Source organism: Macaca fascicularis, chromosome 7 (genome assembly GCF_037993035.2).
Source record: "Macaca fascicularis isolate 582-1 chromosome 7, T2T-MFA8v1.1".
Classification (NCBI taxonomy): Eukaryota; Metazoa; Chordata; class Mammalia; order Primates; family Cercopithecidae; genus Macaca; species Macaca fascicularis.
In genome coordinates, this window is record NC_088381.1 from 9951389 (window position 1) to 9971735 (window position 20347).

Below are 20347 nucleotides of genomic sequence, written 5' to 3' on the forward strand. Positions count from 1 at the left end.
GGCACCAATCTTTTTGACCTCCTACTGAATATTGGTCACTTGAGGCTCTTAAAAATGAAGAAAACAGGGAGGCAACTTAAAATATATCATGAGGTTGGATGTATTGTAATAAAAGTACAGACAAAATACAGTAGGTGGCCAGAGGAGGAGTTGAGAAATTGTCCGTAAAGAATGTAGATGGATGGAGAAAATAAGAAGGAAAAGGCATTTTTAATGGAAAAGAAAAAAAAAAAAAAAAGCTGCTTCAACAAAGGCTCACGGGGTCAGAATGAAAAACAAAAGTGGTGTTAGAATATAGAACATCTGGCCGGGCGCGATGGCTCAAGCCTGTAATCCCAGCACTTTGGGAGGCCGAAACGGGCGGATCGCGATGTCAGGAGATTGAGACCATCCTGGCTAACACGGTGAAACCCCGTCTCTACTAAAAAAATACAAAAAAAATACTAGCCGGGCGAGGTGGCCGGCGCCTGTAGTCTCAGCTACTCCGGAGGCTGAGGCAGGAGAATGGCGTAAACCCAGGAGGCGGAGCTTGCAGTGAGCTGAGATCCGGCCACTGCACCCCAGACTGGGCGACAGAGCAAGACTCCGTCTCAAAAAAAAAAAAAAAAAAAAAAAAAGAATATAGAACATCTTGAAAAAATCCAGCGGCCAAACCTTATGCAGGCTTAGAGTGTTACTCTTTGTCATACCCATGTGTTTTATAATATTTGGTCTCCCAGTTGTGGGGAGGGAGGGGCTAACATTTATGTGGTACCCACTGTGTCCTGAGCATTGTCTTGAGCACTTCCATAAATATTACCTCATTTCACTCTCATGAGAACAACCTGCAATACACAATTTTGTTTCTGTTTTGCAATTGAAGAAGCTGAAGTAAAGACAGAGTAACTTGCCAGAATCACACAGAGGTGGCATAAAAATTCAAAGCTTTGTCAACCTGAATTCAATTTCCATCCTTATCACTTATGTAATAACATCCTGCCCCCTATAGGCAATGGCTGTGAAAGGTTCTTTTTTTTTTTTTTTTTTTTTTGAGACAGAGTCTCGCTCTGTCGCCCAGGCTGGAGTGCAGTGGCCGGATCTCAGCTCACTGCAAGCTCCGCCTCCCGGGTTCACACCATTCTCCTGCCTCAGCCTCCCGAGTAGCTGGGACCACAGGCGCCCGCCAGCTCGCCCGGCTAGTTTTTTGTATTTTTTAGTAGAGACGGGGTTTCACTGTGTTAGCCAGGATGGTCTCGATCTCCTGACCTTGTGATCCACCCATCTCGGCCTCCCAAAGTGCTGGGATTACAGGCTTGAGCCAAAGGTTCTTGAGGACTAAGTCATTCATTTACTTAACAATACTGAGATAGTTATGGGCACAGGGCTCCGGAGTTAGGCTGCCTAGTCTTAAATTCTTAACTTCTCCCAAAATTCACGATATCCAGGAGACTGAGCATGAGACAGCTTCTCTGTGCCTCAGTTTTCTCATCTACAAAATGGACGTGGCATATACATACTTACCTCATTGGGTTGACATAAGCATTACATTAGTTAATATATGCAAATTGCTTAAATGTGTGTCTGGCACATAGTGAGCACTTCAATTTAACTATTTTTTGGCTATTGTTTGTTGATTACCTGCCATAGGAGGCACAAATCAAACTGCTTTAGCAAGACAATAGTCTTTTAAGTAATGATTTAGCCCTTACCAGCTTTGCATAGCCCTCCCTACAGCAGGGAGACATTGGGAACAGGGGCACCCATTAGGATTTCATCGCAGTGCTCTGGGTGAGAGGTTCTGAGGACTTGAATAAGGGTGGTATGGTGGGCAGGATAATGGCCCCCAAAGATGTTCACATCCCAATTCCTAGAACCTGTGGATATGTTAGGTTAAATGGTCAAAAAAAATGCAAATGGAATTAAGTTTGCTAATCAGGAAATCTGGATTATTGGAGTCAACCCAAAGTAATCACAAGGGTTCTTATGAGTGAGAGAGAGCGACAGAAGAGAGCCAGAGATATGCAACATGAGAAGGGTGTGGCTTAAATTTCCTGAAGCAACGGGTCATGAGCCAACAAATGTATGCTGCCTCTAGAAGGTAAAAAAAAAAAAAAAAAAAAAAAAAGGCGAGGAAATGGATTGTCTCCCAGAGCCTTCAGAAAGGACTGCACCTTGCCACACCTTGATTTCATTCTAGATCTGGGTCAGACTTCTGATCCATAGAATCACAGGACTGGAAATTTCTGTTGTTTTAAGCCACTAAATTTGTGATAATTTGTCACAGCGGCAATAGAAAAGGTAGTGACAACAAAGAGTATTTTCTAGGTGTCAGACGTGTTAGAGGTAGGGTTGCCATATCCTGGCACCCAATTAGAGATGTGAAGGCATTAAAGAGAGCATTATAGATTCCTGAGGGATGGACAAGTACACAATAGACATGCAGACGGCATAAGTGTGGGAATAGGGGCAGAACTTTCCTTTTATTTAGCTCCGTAGAGGTTGCAAGAAGATTGTCTACACAGTCTCATTTGCCTTGATACCCTGCATGGCAAACAAAACAGGCATCATTAGTCCTAGCTTAGAGATGAGGAAACAGGGAATCTGAGGCGTTAAGCAACTTGCCTACCTCACAGATGGCAAAGCAGGCATCAAAACTCCTTGTATTGGACTCCTGGAATGGTGCTTCACAGTAATAGATGCTTAAAAAGTATTCTGTGATCTGTTTAATTAATCAGTGTCAGGCCCTCTCTTTTGGTAGCCTGTGCTTTAGTGATGGGGAAGATAGTTTGGTTCGCACGAGAGAGAAAGTCAAACACTTAATTGAGTACCTACTTTGTGCCCAGTACTGTGCCTGGCACTTCACCTTACCTCATTTGATTTTATCCTCACAAAAAGCCACCAAGTGTAGTGACCTCTCTAGGCTCCCATTTTATGCACTAGGCAACTAAGCCTGAGGGTAGAAAAATAATCTGGACAAAGTCTTGCAACAAGTAAGAAAAAGGCCAAGATCTGAATTGCATTCCATATACCGGACCCACAGTCTTTCCAGAGCACTGTGCAGGGATGCCTGGAAAGGGGGCCGTGGGGATGGAGAGAGGGGGGTAGGGAAGCATGGATGTTTAGGGTACGTGGCCAGTAGCTTGCCTCATAATCACTTATTCTCCATATTGAAACTAAAAAGCAATTCGATTACTTTCCCAGCTGAGTGAAGAGAGGCCCCAGGTGCCCGAGTCCTTCGCTGTGCTATCTCTGCCTCATCTTTATTTCAGAGGCATCCCTCCCTAACACATCAGCAGACGCCCTCTGTCCTCACTGTGCTCTTTTCCCCACCATCATCATCGGTCATTTAATCGCCTACATGTATTGAGGAAGTGATTATTGGGCTGGCTGACAGATTTCAAAAACAGGCTAATTATCTTAGTCTGATGGATGAAACCCCTTGGGGCTCTAGAGCAGGACTGGCAGAATCAGGCTGCAAACACAGTCTCACTGCTGGCTTGCAGGGCTGCCGCTGTCAGGTATGGATATCTGCCTGGCTGGGGAAGCAGTTCTGGGAGTGACGCTTTTTGCTTCTACACTTGTTTCCATCCTTAGAGATGTGGAGGCTCTGCCCAAGGTAGAAAACCACAGACAGAGGGAATTTTAGAAACAGATTTAGCAGAAATACACACCTGTCACGAGCCTATCTAGACACAGCCTGTCCCGAGAGCCAAGCTCTGTGGGCCAGTATGACTGGGGCAGTTTTGTGGGATTCACAGCCAATCATGGATAGAGTCAGGAGGCTCCACATCCACTATGCCTTCTCCTGGACGGCACTCACTACCACCTATTTATAGGAACTTAGTTTTGTTTATTCAATTGAAGCATTGCTTAGCCTAAATAAACCATAAAGTGAGGCTTGGGTTAAGAAGGGCCATCATTGTTGGAGAAATTCAGTTCCTGCCACACCTGTCTTGTCAGTTTTAATTAAGAGTGGGACACCGGAAGCTCTTAGTAAATGTTGGCTATATTATTTGATATGGTTTGGCTCTGTGTCCTCACCCAAATCTCGTGTCGAATTGTAATCCCTATGTGTTGAAGGAGGGACCTGGTGGGAGATGATTGAACCATGGGGGCGGGACTTCCCCTGTGCTGTTCTCATAATAGAGTTCCCACAAGATCTGGTTGTTTGAAAGTGTGTAGCACGTCCCCCTTCATACGCGCTCTCTCTCTCCTGCTCTGCCATGATAGGATGTGCTTGCTTCCCCTCCGCCTTCCACCACAATTGTAAGTTTTCTGAGGCCTCGCAGCCATGCTTCCTGTACAGCCTGCGGAACTGTGAGTCAATTAAACCTCTCTTCTTCATAAATTACGCAATCTCAGGTAGTTCTTTATAGCAGTGTGAGAATGGACTAATACATTTTGATAATGAGAGGTAGGATGTTCTAGAAGGCAGTTTGAACTTTTATTCCCAAGGAAGCCAATATAGAAGGATACAAATGTACATACTCAAAAATTAAATCCAGACCTGGGATGTGTCCTGCTGTTTCTTGTGGAGCCTGGAGCCAGCCCTACACCATCACACGCCCTCGAGGGGTCTGACAGCCAGTGCCTGTTCATGTGCCCTGATAACACGCTGTAAACAGAGCAGTTCTTCTTATCACCCAAGAACAGTGCTCCAGATTGTCTTCACAGGTTTTTCCTTTCACTGCAGAGAGCCTTGTAACTTTGCTCTGAGTAATCGCAACAACATCCTTGTTCTAGCAAAATGAGACCAAAATGGTACCTACTGCACAACTTGGGCCAGAGAGGCACTGGGGAAGCACAGAGAAATTTGCATGATGAATTCTCCAGAAGTCCTCTTGAAGTCCATGGATTTAACTTTTTCCCTGACCTTCTCTACTAATAAGTAGTAGATATTTGATGACTTTGTAATTCAGACCAGACTTTTGGCCTGGAGGAAGCTCTAGGGCACAGAGCACAGAGGGCATAAGTCCCACCCCCCAACCCCCATAAATCTTCCCAACTAAATCTAGAGGGTGTTATTGCACCACCTGACCCCTGACACAGGAAGCTTCATTTCTCTGCCAGCAATCAGGACAGTCATCAAAAAGGCCATCAAGTTGCCACAGCTCATCTCCTCGATGTAAATGATTAGTGATGTGCAGTGATGCTTTGATAATGGCCACTTTACTCACCATAGTCAGTAACCACTGGAATTTTGAGATTTTATTTCTTCATCCTCAGGTTTTACTGTTAGGAAAAGCAGCCGGGTACCATCAAAATAGGGCAGTAAAACCTGGTGGTAAAATTCTTGATGCTCATTAATTTAACCCAGTGAAGCCAAAGGCTTTCATTTGCCGTTTTAGTAAATTGACACAACCCTTTCAAGAGCTCCGTGGGTCAGATAGAAATAGAATCATGGAATATTAAGCCACAAGTAACTTGACTGCAAAGAAGTGCACAAGACACAGAGAGGTAGGTGACTTGCCCAAGGTCACATAGCCAGAGCTAGAACAAAAGACTCTTATTCCCTGCCCAGCACTCTTGTTCCCAGACCACACTTACATTCATTTTCTTCAACATAAATTTTATATTGCTAATTTCATTTTATTGGTGAAGAAATCAAGGCTCTGGGAAAATGAGTAATCTGCCCAGCCTGAGAGTCAGAAAAAGAACTAAAGCTTTATGGTTTGGGGGATTTTATTTCTGAATCCATTTTATGGTTTGTTAAAAGAGCATCATCTAGACAGTATAACATAAATTTAAAGCATTAATAAAGATAACTATTTTTCTGAGTTTTATGGAGTTATTGAAAGTAAACAGCTCTAAGATGGTCAAGTAGGTGTGCTTAGACTCCAGCAGCGTGGATTGGAACCCAAGCCCTGACATTCACTAACTGATTGTAATATTAGGCAAGTTTCTTAACCTCTGTATATTTCAGTTTCTCTGTATGAAAAATGAGAATAATAAGAGCTCCTATCCTGGTGGGTGGGGGCTAGGGAATATAAGGATTAAATAAAATAGTGCTCAGCTTGATGCCCTGGTACTTGGAAGTTTGTGTACCTCAGCTTCTGAAATGAGTATACAAAGCATAGATCATAAGAACTTCATCTCCACATTTATCTTTTCAGATGCTTTCAGCAAACAAGCAACAGGAAGCCCAACTCAGGTAGAATAGCCATTAATGGATTTCACTGGCTGACACCTGTGAGTTTAGCGATGGAGCCAGCCAAGGGCTGAGTTGATCCAGGGGCTCTGCTCACTCTCCGGGCAGTCATGTTGCTTATTGTTCCAGCTTTGCCCTCGAGCTGGCAGTAAGGTGGTGGTTGCGGTTCTGGGCCTCATATCCATGCACTACAGTGTCCGAGGGAAAAGTAAGAAAGTTTATCCTGCCCTGGTATGACAAGCAAGGATCCCGAGATCACTTTTGATTACAAAAACTTGGTCACAGGCCAATCCGTGTACCAGAGTGTGACCTAGAAAATAGAACATGCTGGTTGACTTAAGTCAACAGGGTCTATTTTTGAAATAAGTTTGGGTCATTTTACATTCCTGAGGAGCATAGGCTGTAAGTTGGAGAGGCAGAAACCCGTGCAAAAGCAGGGTTCTGTTAAGGAAGAAGAGACAAACGGGTGCTGTGTTTGTGGTCAGTAATATTCATTATGCATGATGGTTATCTTCAGCATTCTTCATTTATTCAGGCGTTAATATTGACATGCAGCCAGTTCTAGCTCATGATTTTCAGAGGGAGAACAGGGCAAAAAGAAAAGCTGTGTTCTAAAAACTGGAGACTGTGCTGTCTGTAATCTACATATGTTAGCTAATGGTCCACAACAGTTCTGCAGTAGGTGCTTTCTGTGTTTAATGTCAGCTCTGGCTTCTCTAGAGCTCTGAGCCAGATCCAGGCAGACCTCAGTTACATCAATAGCCCTGCAATTTACTCCAGTTGCCTCAACAATCCATAGAGGACTGTATCTCTCTCGGATCCCAGTTTCTGTGGGCACTTTTACATGACTTTCTAACGGAGACTCTCCAGTCTGATTTGTAGCTTCAGAAAAGAGTTAACCATCCTCCACCCAAGACTTTCTTAACAGCTGGAGTACCTTAGTTTTCTATTGTTGTTATAACAAACTATCACAAACTTAATGGTACTGCAAACAACACAAATTTATTTCTTATCGTTCTGGAGGTCACAAGTCAACAACAGGCTAGTAGGGCTGCATTCCTTCTGGACTCTCTAGGGGAGAATATACATTTCATGCCTTTCCCAGCTTCTTCACATCTGAAAAGTCTCTTTTGTAAGGTAACATATTCATAGGTTCTGGTAATTAGGGCATGGACGTTTCGGGGAGTTGGAGGGACATTATTTAGCCTACTACTGGGATAAAGAAAGTAGAGGTCAAAGTACACTCATTCTTTACACTTTGAAATTATCTACCACCTGTTCATGCCTCCAGGGCATTTATAGCATGCCACAAGCTGATTTTTCAATCACTTAGAATTTAAAAATAAGTGTACATTCTTTAGATGCACATAATTATTCTTCTTTTCCCATTGTAATGTGAGCATTATAAATTGCTTTCTAAGTGTAACCTAAGTACGGTGCAATTTTGTTTGCTCCCTCTTCTCAAAGTGACTGGATGACTTTTTCTTCCAAACTGACCCAGATTTAAGAGCACTCACAAAAATATAACACCAGCATAGGTTTGAGATCTTTAAGCTGCAGGGATTTCCTTTGCCAGTGGCCAATGTCTCCTCTTTGATAACGTACTTCATTGCCTGGTGGCCACTTGATTGTGATCTAAATTTGGAGGAGGAAATAAAAGATTCTTTAGAGACCCCTGCAGCCTAAAAATTTAAACCTGCACCATGAAAATAAGTGACCTTTCCTTTATGGTAGTTGGCGTTGCAAAGCTGGTAATTTTACCATTTAAAAAGGAGTTACACCAACTTTGGTAGGTGAATCTCTAGAGAATTTCTCATAAGGGTCACACATGGTGGGCTTGGGTTCTAAAGTCAGAGGAGAAAGTTACAAAACGACAAATGAAAGGGAATAAACAACAAGAAGTGATACCTGGGCTCCAAACTGATGAACTAAGGCTAACTCAAATTTAAGACACTCTAACTCTTTGTTATTATATAAAAGGTCTGACTAGTCCAAAAATTAGGTAATGAGTAGTTTTGTTTTGTTTTGTTTCCTTTTTGAAATATCCCTCGGGCATCAAGTCTCCCTAAACAATACAGTGCCTTGAAAATGTTTCCGTTCAGAGTTAGCCTGAATAATCATTTAAAATGCAGCTTATAGATCATATATTTGATATCATTGCCTTAATGTGACTACCCCTAATTACACTAACTGCAAAAGTGAAGTGAATCAGAGTGTTAATAGTAGTCTCATAAATGAAGCCATTTATAATTATCAAGGAAACCATCTGTACATGACTAGCTTCCCTAAGACATTCTGTTCAAGAGGATTTGCTTTATTTCTCATCAGAAAACAGGTGCTTGGCGACATATTTTTCTTTCTTTTTCCTCTTTGAAAAGAGCACTGTATTATAATCCCATAAACTGAACCATCAAGTGCACTTGACAAGGCCTTCTTGAAATTCTGCTAAGTCAGTGCATAAAAATCCTAGAGATGCAACAAGGTCTGCTGAGGCATCCTTATTATGTGTGGTGGTTCTGAGTGGGGTAAAGTGGTGTGCACATGCATGTGTGCGTGTGTGAAAGAGTAAGACTGGCCATACATTGTGGCAAATGGTAGATTTAACCTCTTCACCTCAATGTCATCTTGCTTCTGGTGGCTGTCCCACTTTGAGAGTCATGTTTCTTCTGAATACTGAAGTGTTCTGTGGTCATTAAAGGGTAGCATTTCCAAAGACGAACTCAGAAAAGCAACAGAAATAAAATCAGTATTTAGTTATAACCCTTCTTAACATCTCTGTTTCTCTTTGTTTATGAAAGAGATTCAAATATATTCACAAGAAATAAGTCCCTCCTTTGCTGTTTGAAAATCCTACCAAAATTGGGGAGTCCGTTCCAAGATGGCCGAATAGGAACAGCTCCGGTCTGCAGCTCCCACCGTGATTGATGCACAAGACGGGTGATTTCTGCATTTCCAACTGATGTACCTGGTTCATCTCATTGGGACTGGTTGGTCAGTGGGTGCAGCCCACGGAGGGCGAGCCAGAGCAGGGTGGGGCATCGCCTCACCCAGGAAGCACAAGGGGTCAAGGGACTTCCCTTTCCTAGCCAAGGGAAGCCATGACAGACTGTACCTGGAAAATCGGGAAACTTCTGCCCAAATACTGTGCTTTTCCCAAGGTCTTAGCAACTGGCAGATGAGATTCTCTCCTGTGCCTGGCTTGGTGGGTCCCAGACTCACGGAGCCTTGCTCACTGCTAGCACAGCAGTCTGAGATCGAATTGGCTGGGGGAGGGGCATCCATCATTGCTGAGGCTTCAGTAGGTAAACAAAGTGGCTGGGAAGCTCAAATTGGGCGAAGCCCACCACAGCTCAGCAAGGCCTACTGCCTCTATATACTCTACCTCTGTGGGCAGAGCATAGCTGAACAAAAGGCAGCAGACAACTTCTGCAGAGTTAAACATCCCTGTCTGACAGCTCTGAAGAGAGCAGTGGTTCTCGTAACATGGCGTTCGAGCTCTGAGAATGGACAGACTGCTTCCTCAAGTGGGTCCCTGACCCCTGTGTAGCCTAAATGGGAGACACCTCCCAGTAGGGGGCGACAGACACCTCATACAGGCAAGTGCCCCTCTGGGACAAAGCTTCCAGAGGAAGGATCAGGCAGCAATATTTGCTGTTCTGCAGCCTCCACTGGTGATACCCAGGCAAACAGGGTCAGGAGTGGACCTCCAGCAAACTCCAACAGACCTGTAGCTGAGGGACCTGACTCTTAGAAGGAAAACTAACAAACAGAAAGGAATAGCATCAACATCAGCCAAAAGGAAATCCACATCAAAACCCTATCTGTAGGTCACCAGCATCAAAGATCAAAGGTAGACAGAACCACAAAGATAATTATCCAGGAGAACGTCCCCAACCTAGCAAGGCAAGCCAACATTCAAATTCAGGAAATACAGAGAACACTACAAAGGTACTCCTCGAGAAGAACAACCCCAAGACACATAATTGTCAGATTGACTAAGTATGAAATGAAAGAAAAAATGTTAAGGGCAGCTGGAAAGAAAGGTTGGGTTACCCACAAAGAGAAGCCCATCAGACTAACAGCGGATCTCTCAGCAGAAACCCTACAAGCCAGAAGAGAGTGGGGGCCAATATTCAACATTCTTAAAGAAATTTCAACCCAATATTTCATATCCAGTCAAACTAAGCTTCATAAGTGAAGGAGAAATAAAATCCTTTACAGACAAGCAAATGCGGAGAGATTTTGTCACCACCAGGCCTGCCTTACAAGAGCTCCTGAAGGAGGCACTAAACGTGGAAAGGAACAACCGGTACCAGCCACTTCAGAAACATGCCAAATTGTAAAGACCATCAATGCTATGAAGAAACTGTATCAATTAACAGGAAAAATAATCAACTAACATCATAATTATAGAATCAAATTCACACATAATAATATTAACATTAAATGTAAATGGGCTAATGGCAACAAAAGCCAAAATTGACAAATGGGATCTAATTAAACTAAAGAGCTTCTCCACAGGAAAAGAAACTACCGTCAGAGTGAACAGGCAACCTACAGAATGCGAGAAAAATTTTGCAATCTACCCATCTGACAAAGGGCTAATATCTAGAATCTACAAAGAATTCAAACAAATTTACAAGAAAAAAAAAAAAAAACATCAAAAAAGGGCAAAGGATATGAACAGACACTTCTCAAAAGAAGACATTCATGCAGCCAACAAACACATGCAAAAATGCTCATCATCACTGTCCATCAGAGAAATGCAAATCAAAACCACAATGAGATGCCATCTCATGCCAGTGAGAATGGCGATCATTAAAAAGTCAAGAAACAACAGGTGCTGGAGAGGATCTGGAGAAATAGGAATGCTTTTACACTGTTGGTGGGAGTGTAAATTAGTTCAACCATTGTGGAGGACAGTGTGGCAATTCCTCAAGGATCTAGAACCAGAAATACCATTTGACCCAGCAATCCCATTACTGGGTATATACCCGAAGGATTATAAGTCATGCTGCTATAAAGACACATGCACACGTATGTTTATTGCGGCACTATTCACAATAGCAAAGACTTGGAACCACCCAAAATGTCCATCAGTGATAGACTGGATTAAGAAAATGTGGCACATATATACCATGGAATACTATGCAGCCATGAAAAAGGATGAGTTTGTGTCCTTTGTAGGGACATGGAATAAACTGGAAACCATCATTCTCAGCAAACTATTCACAAAAACAGAAAACCAAACACCGCATGTTCTCACTCATAGGTGGGAATTGAACAATGAGATCACTTGGACATGGGAAGGGGAACATCACACACGGGGGCCTGTCAGGGAGTGGGTGGGGGACTGGGGGAGGGATAGCATTAGGATAGGAGAAATACCTAATGTAAATGATGACTCGATGGGTGCAGCAAACCAACATGGCACATGTATACCTATGTATCAAACCTGCACATCGTGCACATGTACCCTAGAACTTAAAGTATAGTAAAAAAAAAAAAAAAAAAAAAAAAGAAAATCCTACCAAAATCATCAGCATTCCCCCATGGATACTTACATATGTGTTCACACACACACACACACACATATACAGGTACTATATGTATGAATCATCTCTCTAAGGAACATAGCATTCCAAAATAATCATAACAAAGCGTAATGTCTTTTTCATCAGATCATGTAATGGAGTCTCCATGTAATGGAGACTTACTGTAGAAATATAAAAAACTTCAGATAAAAAAGCCATTGGAAGAAAAGAAAGGGAGATCTTATTGTTTCTTTCTCTAGTTTCTTTTGAATGTATGTGTTACTTTAGGAGTTATGCCTTCTTATGAATTGTCTTATTTCCTAATTGAGACAACAGTTTTACTCGTTATTTTACACTTTATTTTTTATTAAGTGCTTCACATGTATTAGTTTCTCCAACTAGGCTGTAGTGGATAATAATTGTGTCTTGAAATAGTTTGTTATAGAGTACTTCACCTCGGGCATGTAACAGATACCCAGAAAATGCTGGTCAGTTAAAAGCTAACTTAGAAGTAGCGTGCCTGGAGTTAGCTACTCACATGAAGACAGGCGGAAACTTGTGAACTGGGTATGTCCCGAGTCCTGGACACATACCAACTTCAGGGCAAAGCCTTCTGTCGTTGACAGCTTTAGTTTCCAGTATTCATTAGAGCAAAGTCATTGCTGGAGGATCAGCTAATGTTGGAGACAAAGAATTACGTGCCTCCCCTTCCAGCCTGCAGCACACGTTTCTCTGTGTATGTGCAGAGCAGGCTGAAGGAAGCCACGCAGCCTCAGCGTAATACAAGCCTGGCTCCCTCCTTGCTTAGAAGATGACTGTTCTTAAGCCCAAATTAAGGAGAAGAAAAGCATTAGGAGCCCTTCAGGCTAGCAGGTTGCCCTTTGGTGAAGAATGAATAATAGCCAGGGCCCTTGACTGCCAGGATTCAATTTTCGAAATAACGATTCTTTAATCCTCACTTTATTTCTCAATGTGAGGTGTCTTACTCTTCTTATATGAGATACTCTTCTTACATGAGATACTCACATTTAATCTCACACATACCCCACTCCCATCCAGAAGTAAACATGGAAAGCTTCCTAATCTGTAGATTTCTAGGTTCAGGTCTCAGCTACTTGATCAGAATCATGCAGCCCTAATAGAACAGGTTTCATTTTAGCTGGAGAGAAAGCTTTGGTTTCCAATCACAGCCTCACTTCAGCGTAGGCCTTTTATATGGGTCAGTGGTTCTCAAACCCTTTGGTCTTGGGACCCTTTTACACTGTGGAAAATTACTGAGAACCCCAAAGGCTTTAGTTTATGTGGATTATATCTATCCGTGTTTACTAAATATAAAATTAAAATTAACATTTAAATATATATTCATTTAAAAATAAAAACCTTATTACATGTTACATATTTTATGAAAACTAAATGTTTCAAAACAAAAAGTGACATTTCTTTGCATGATTATAAATCTCTTTAATGTCTGACTTAATTGAAGGCAGCTGGATTCTTATATCTGGTTAAAGAATAGGAAGAAAAATGGCCTTAAATATATGATTGGAAGGGTAGTAGTATTTTTCATAGCCTTTTCCAATAATTGTGAATATTCTTCTGTAATATACTATATCTGAATAAGTAGTAGTTTCTGAAAAGTTAGTTGGCATGTGGAATCTGAAACCATGTTAACTAGATTTTTATGTTCTTCGTTACATAAAAATTTGTTGGTCTGTCTCACACGTTGAATGGATCTTTTACCTGTGAATGTTTTTGTAACATCATTCATTGATCATTGAGAGATTATTGGTTCACTGAGTTTATCAGAACTTCCAAATCTTGACACATTTCATTATAAAATACTTCGTTAACGTAGCTTAATCAGAAAAGTCTTTAAGTGCTGGGAAGCTATTGAGCTCCCAGTGGCAGATAAACATTTTTCAAAATTCTGATTTTCACTTTAAAGCTCAAATTTCATTATTGGCAACAAATACTGTCATTTGAAGTGAAAGGCTTACTTTTTTCATTTTTTTAATTTCTTTTTTTTTCAAGTTAACCATAGTTTGTCGTTCTTTAATTAAAAATGGCATTCCATGAAATAAGCAGCTGGTTCAGCTCACAACTCCATTATGCAAGTGCTTTTCCTCTGGAAAAGCCACTGAACTTTGATACATAGCAGAAGTGCTTTACTTCTTTTCTTTCTATGTACCCTTCTGTCACACAGGATATTTTAAAGATGTAAACTCAAGAGTTTATGATTAATAAAAATAATTTTTACTGCTTTATTCAAGACATCGTTATGTGAAACTGGGCATTTATCTGGAAGTGTGGCAATAAAAAATATAGTTGGATGCTGCTAACTCGATTCAAGCTAAGGCACAAGCCGTTTTACCCACCATTGCTTTTGTACCATCAGTGCAATTATCAACACAATGAAAAAGGCAAACAATATCTTAGAATTTTTATGAAAATGCATTTGGACTTAAAGGGTATCTAAAGGGTCTCGGGCCCCCAGGGCTCTGCAGATCACAGTTTTGTAACTATTGGTAAAGATGTCAGTAATAGTTCACCTTTATTAAACCTACAGTATGTGCCATCCATGGTTATATGCATTAATTAGTTTAATCGTGAGATATTCAGGTATATGGAGAGCCTAACACAGTCCAGAAAATGTATTCTTTTTAACTTCTGGACTCTGGTATATTTTGGCTGCTCTGCTGCTGATGCATGGGAGCTAATTAAAATCTGAAGAATTTTCAGTAGCATTGCTGCTAGGGGTATAAACCTCCATTTTCTCAGTCCCAAAAGTGTTTAGACCTTGAGAAGTTCATTGACTCTGCCTGGGTTTGCTTGGCGGGTCCTGAGTCTCTAGTACATGTCAGATGACAAAATATGCTGTGCTTTTCGTGGCTCTTAAAAATGTCCCTTTCTGCCCCTCTCCCTCTGAATTTTATTTCTTTTTGTAGTTATTGTTTCTCTCACTTACTGCACCTTGGTTTCACAGTTCAAAACATTGTACAATACACATGGCTTTAAATGTCAGGCCTTCCATGGAATTACATCTGCCTGTCAGCAGCGCCGTAGTAGGTCTTACCTCCTTTTCTGGCAGGACCTGGGGGCTCCTTTCTTTTTTTTAAACTGCACTTTAGCTTAGTCACACATAAATATTTATCCCATTCTCTGACACTTACTTTGAAGGCTTGCCTGGACAGAGAATGGAGTGGAGGCTGTTTGCTGCTCCCTGCTTTGAGGCTAAAACGCTGTTTCCTTTCCCATTTGCCCTCTAGTGAGGTGTTTGGCTTTACATGCTCTCTAGGCCATAAATATTTATTTGGATTTTTGAGTCAGTGTGAGGCTGAGAGCTTACCCAAATCCTGAATTAATCTGAAAGCCAGGTTAAGGGAAACTAGTATGTACTTGGTTTTATTATGATTCTGTAAAATTCTCTATTGAAAAGAAGATGGTCCTTGAGCAGATGAGTAATTCCAGCAGATCTGATTATTGCTTTTCAAGTGTGGCAGGGACTGGGATAGCGTGTATTATATCTGCAGAGAATTGTTTTGTTAGTCGTGAGAGCTATAACTCTTTCAAGCCAAAGTGTATGTTTTAGAGGAAACTGTACTGACAGGGCTAGAAAAACTCAAATTGGGTCCGAGGGTCTACATTTTTGTCTTGCTTTCATTCTTACTACACAAGTAATAAGAGCGCATCCATACGTATTTGTGGTTGTCTCGGATGCTGCCTCTGTTGTGCTGCATGCCTGGTGCCCTGGGCTCCACAGTTGCTGCCCTCTGCGCTACCAAGCCTGCCCCACCGCTCCAGCAGCACCCGGGTCCCGTGCCTGGCCCTTTGTGCCACTCAGTGTGCATGTGTGTGGCGTCTGCATGGCAACCTGGCCTCCTGCGGCCTCCTAGGCCCTGTGCCTGTGGCTACAGTGGCTGTGTGCTGTCCACCGAAGGAGACAAAGCTTCCGTTGAATCCCTGAGTGATGAAATTAAGGAGGAAAGGGAAATCCGGAAGCATAAGAGGCATTCCCTCCCTAAGAGGTCTGGAAGTTGGGAGCTAGAATTTAAATGGAACAGAAGCTAAATGAGTATGGCAAGTTGCCAGAGGACAGATCTCTGTCACTTTCAACATTATCAGTAGCATCTCACCCACATGTGATGGTGAGGAGGAGCCCTCACAAGGGCAGTAGGTTGAAGAACAGGATTCTGAATTAACATCCATTCCCAGTTTTTCATAGCTGAAGTTCTGAAGAATGATAGCAAGAAGGTCCTGGTGCTGACTGGCACTAGCAGAGGATGAGTTTGGACAAGAAGAGCAGGTAGAGAGTAACATTTTCTCCATCAAGGAAGTTAGCTTTCAGTCCAATGGCAAGTCTGAATGGAAGGACACTGGTACACACTTGACACAGAGTCGCCGGACTAGGCCTTGTATTATTTCCTTGAGGACCAAGGGGTGGACAGCGCTTTTGTGGATGGGTTGGTGCAGCTCAGCCTGGTTCCGGAGCACCAGGAGGACGTTACTTTTCTTGAAGATCTCAAAGTTTTGTCAAGAACCAGCAGAGTAGACAGCTACTGAAAGCCTTAGTTTTATGGCAGGCTTTGGCCAACCAACAAATCCTACCGTGAAGCCAGGCACTATCATCCTAATACCAGGAAAAAAAAAGAGCAAATTTAAATTATTTCTTTTGTGCTCTCATTTACTATTCGTTTGTTTTTTTCTGTACAAATCTATTGTTACTAGTTGTTTTTTTGTTTTTTTGTTTTTTGTTTTTTGTTTTTTTTGAGATGGAATCTCTCTTTGTCGCCCAGGCTGGAGTGCAGTGGCGCGATCTCGGCTCACTGCAAGCTCCGCCTCCCAGGTTCACGCCATTCTCCTGCCTCAGCCTCCCGAGTAGCTGGGACTACAGGTGCCCACCACCACGCCCAGCTAATTTTTTGTATTTTTGGTGGAGATGGGGTTTCACCGTGTTAGCCAGGGTGGTCTCGATCTCCTGACCTCATGATCTGCCCACCTCGGCCTCCCAAAGTGCTAGGATTACAGGCGTGAGCCACCGTGCCCAGCCTAGATTTTTAAAATAATATGGCAGACAATAAAATTAGGGTTTCTCCTCCAAAATATATACATGTGAATTAACTAGGAGATGCAGGAACTTTTATATGTGGACTCTGAGGAAACAGGCTTCTGACAAGGAGCCCAGCATAGCCCTTAAATAACTTTGCCCCTAGAGGATACAGATATTATCTAATCTAGCAGGTATTAGTCGGCAGTCCCTGCCTAGTGAGATCTCTTAAGAACGTCTTTTAACTGCGCTTCTCTCTGACTTGGGTGTCCTTTTTTAAGGTTTTCAGTTTATGTCTCCTATCTGAATCTAACACACCCACAGGGTTGATAGACACAGCAGTAAGTTAAATTAATCCTTTACATCTAGGTCTCTTTTAAAGCTTGGTAACTGAGTTCTATTTTTATATCCTTATGATGAGCCAAGACTGTTTATAGAGCAGACATCTGCCATCTATAGTGATATGGAGTAGAAACCTCGACTATTAGAGATGGCATGGGCTACCAGAAGCACTGATCTGTTTACTCCCCTTTCTTTCATTGATTGACTGAGTGACCTTCATTGTCCCCTTGGCTCTGCCTGGCCTGAATTAAGGATCTTCCTGCCATCCATACCTTGTAGGACTGTGATATGCAGTGCCAGAGTAGGATGCATTTGTGATTTAACAGCAGCATGTCTCACCTCTGTCATCTTCTGGAGGTGTGGATGGAATGGGAAGGGGTGAGCAGTGCTTTCCCAGCCATTCCAGCAGGTCCCCTTCCTCCTTTACCTCCTACGCCAGTGCCAATCAGCAATTTTCAGGGGCTTTTTAGTCTGACCTCTGAAGGTTCCACAGCTGTTCTGAGTCCCAGCTCAGTGATCTTTCCTTTACTTGTATAGACAGTAAAATGTCTGTAAAACCAGTATGAGCCCCAATAAATTCTGAATTCAAAGGCATTGTGGTTTTTATTCTCTTGATGCTTATGAAGGGAGCCCAAGATGCAGTGTCAGCTGACTCGTGCCAAAGATACAGTGCAAAAAACCTGTTCAGACTGTAGGATGATGGTCAGATGTCCCACTGTAAAGCCTTTAGAGCTGTTCTCTCAGCCCAGCATGGATGCAACTATTGTTTAATCAAAACAGAATGGTTAACACCCTCAACTCATAATTGGGATATCCTTTTATTATTATATAGCCGATTTATTTGTCTTTTGGTGATATATTCTACTTCTGTGCATGTCATATCCAACCCTTAAAATACAATTTTTGTTTGTTTGTTTTTTTGAGACAGAGTCTCACTCTGGTGCCCAGGCTGCAGTGCAGTGATGCAGTCATGGCTTACTGCACCCTCAACCTCCAAGGCTCGAGCAGTCCTCCCACCTCAGCCTCCCAAGCAGCTGACTACAGGCGTGTGCAACCACACCCAGCTTTTTTTTTTTTTTTTTTAAAGCAACAGGGTCTCCCTTTGTTGCCCAGGCTGGTCTCAAACTCATAGGCTCAAGCAGTCCTTCAGCCTCAGCCTCCCAAATTGCTAGGATTATAGGCATGAGCCACTGCACATTGCCTGTAATAAGAATTTTGTAACCTCATCCAGCGATGTGTCTTCTATTTGCATGAAGTGGCTGAAACACCCAGCTCTCCCTGAGCCATGACAGCCACAGTCCTGGTCCCTCCTGTTGTCCTTCCAGCAACATTGAAGGAGCTCATCTCACAGACGATGATCTGCTGGGCCCAGGAGGACCAGATCCAGGATGCAGAGCTGGTCCGAATGATGTTCAACCTCCTCCGGAGGCAGTATGACAGCATCGGGGAGCTGCTGCAGGCGCTGCGGAAGACCTACACCATCAGCCATGCCTCTGTAAGCGACACCATCAACCTGCTGGCTGCCCTGGGCCAGATCCGCTCCCTCCTCAGTGTCAGGATGGGCAAGGAAGAGGAGTTGCTCATGATCAACGGGCTGGGGTAGGTGGCTCACAGTTCCGTGCCGTTCTCTCTAGAGAGCTTTCAGTGGGAAAACTGACTTAACCTTGATATACGGATGTAGTGGAATCCAATCATATTAAATCTTTGTGTGACGTGATTCCAGTCTCACTCCTCCTGCGGTCGTAGCCTTTGTAGCCTAAGAGACCCGACCACTCTCAGCGAAAGGCATTGCTGACAGAAGCGTGGAGGAGTCTTGGAGAAAAGCAGTTACTGGGTTTGAATCTTTTGAAAATAGCCCCAGGGAGCCCATGGAAACATTTGGAGGAAGAGACAGTGTGTGCAACCCAAGACAGAAATTATCTGAGTGCTTGAGTTTCGGACGCTTTCTAGCTTCTGAAACTTCCCTCTGAAAAACTGCCACCTCATGTCTCCCTTTTCTCAGCACTAGCCTAGAGTCATTTTTGTTAGTTCATTGAGATAACTTTACCCTTAACGGTAGCTCATGGCTCTCCCTTAGAAGCCATGAAGTCAAACAAATTCATTGCATTTTAGACGTCAAAAGGATTTCCTTTAATTATGTACTGTAGCACTTCTATTTTGCAGTTGAGAATACCAAGGTCCAAAAAGATTCACTAACCAGCCTACAGTTTTACTTTATTAGAATCAAGAACCAGACCAACAGACATCCTCCTACCTAACTTTTCATCCTACCGCCCTTGAGCCAGCAAACCAAAGGAGCATCACCAAGGTTCAGGATCCGTGGCGGGGAAACGCATGCTTTTGTCAAACTCATTTCCAAAGAGAGATCTTATATAAACAAAGAGACTTTTATGGGACTAGAATACAGTTAGAGAATTATTATCTCCCCCAGCCTTCGTAGTAGACATCGCAGAAGTAAAAACTGGCAGTTGCAGGTGGTGGTTCCTGCAACCCTCAAGAGAAGGGGAATGGGCCAGCCAGAAAGTAACCCCCCAGCAAGGGAGTACACAGCAAATTACCAGGCTCTTTCTGTATTTTGACTTGCCTGCAGCTGTACTCTGTGAGTATATATGGGATGACTTAAAGATATAATTGTTCTTACATGTTAATGTCGTGAGTTTTTAAAGCCTATTGTCCAAAAGCTTCATTGGTATCTAAAATTATTACAAGAAAAGAAAAACCAGGGATGTTTAATAGGTCATTAGAAAGAAATGTTTCAAAGAGAAAGAGCAAGTACTTAGAAGTAGAGGCGCACAGAATATTTCCGTCAGCTAGAATGGCCCTGCACATATATTCCACCTGACCTAGTGCCTTCTTATTATTTGTTTCAGCCTGTCACTTTCATATTACTTCACGCCCTCGTGTGTGTGTGTGTGTGTTCTCATCCCTGAATTTTCCTAGCCTATAAATAAACAGGTGATGAAGACTCTCTCTGATCCTTACCCTAGAGACATAATGAACAACAAGGTGTTTTACCAGCATCCCAACCTCATGAGAGTCCTGGGCATGCACGAGACGGTGATGGAGGTGATGGTGAACGTGTTGAGTACAGAGAAATCTCAGGTAATGCTAAAAGGAGAACCTAGCCAGAACTTGTCCCTTGAGGCAGGAGCACATGAGGTGACTTGTTCAGAGCCACATGGCTGGTGTCCGTTGCCTCAGTTTCTCTTCCAGGGAGAGGGAGGGACATGCACAGTGCCAAGAAGGAGCCAAGCGATGGGATAATGCTGCTGGATGGAATCCCATTGTGTAAGAGCTCTT

At 42.7% G+C, this 20347-nt stretch overlaps 1 protein-coding gene and 1 pseudogene across 7 annotated transcripts in view; both read left to right on the plus strand.

Moving 5' to 3' along the window:
* RYR3 (ryanodine receptor 3) overlaps positions 1–20347 on the plus strand; it is a 566003-nt gene that overhangs the window by 374817 nt on the left and 170839 nt on the right. For all 7 annotated transcript variants that reach the window (XM_005559076.5, XM_065547708.2, XM_065547709.2 and 4 more), the window contains exons 39-40: positions 18373–18646; positions 20035–20149. In XM_005559076.5, the coding sequence (XP_005559133.3) occupies positions 18373–18646; positions 20035–20149 (389 nt within the window). The remainder of the gene's footprint in view (positions 1–18372; positions 18647–20034; positions 20150–20347) is intronic.
* LOC107130174 (complement component 1 Q subcomponent-binding protein, mitochondrial pseudogene) lies at positions 15397–16292 on the plus strand (annotated as a pseudogene).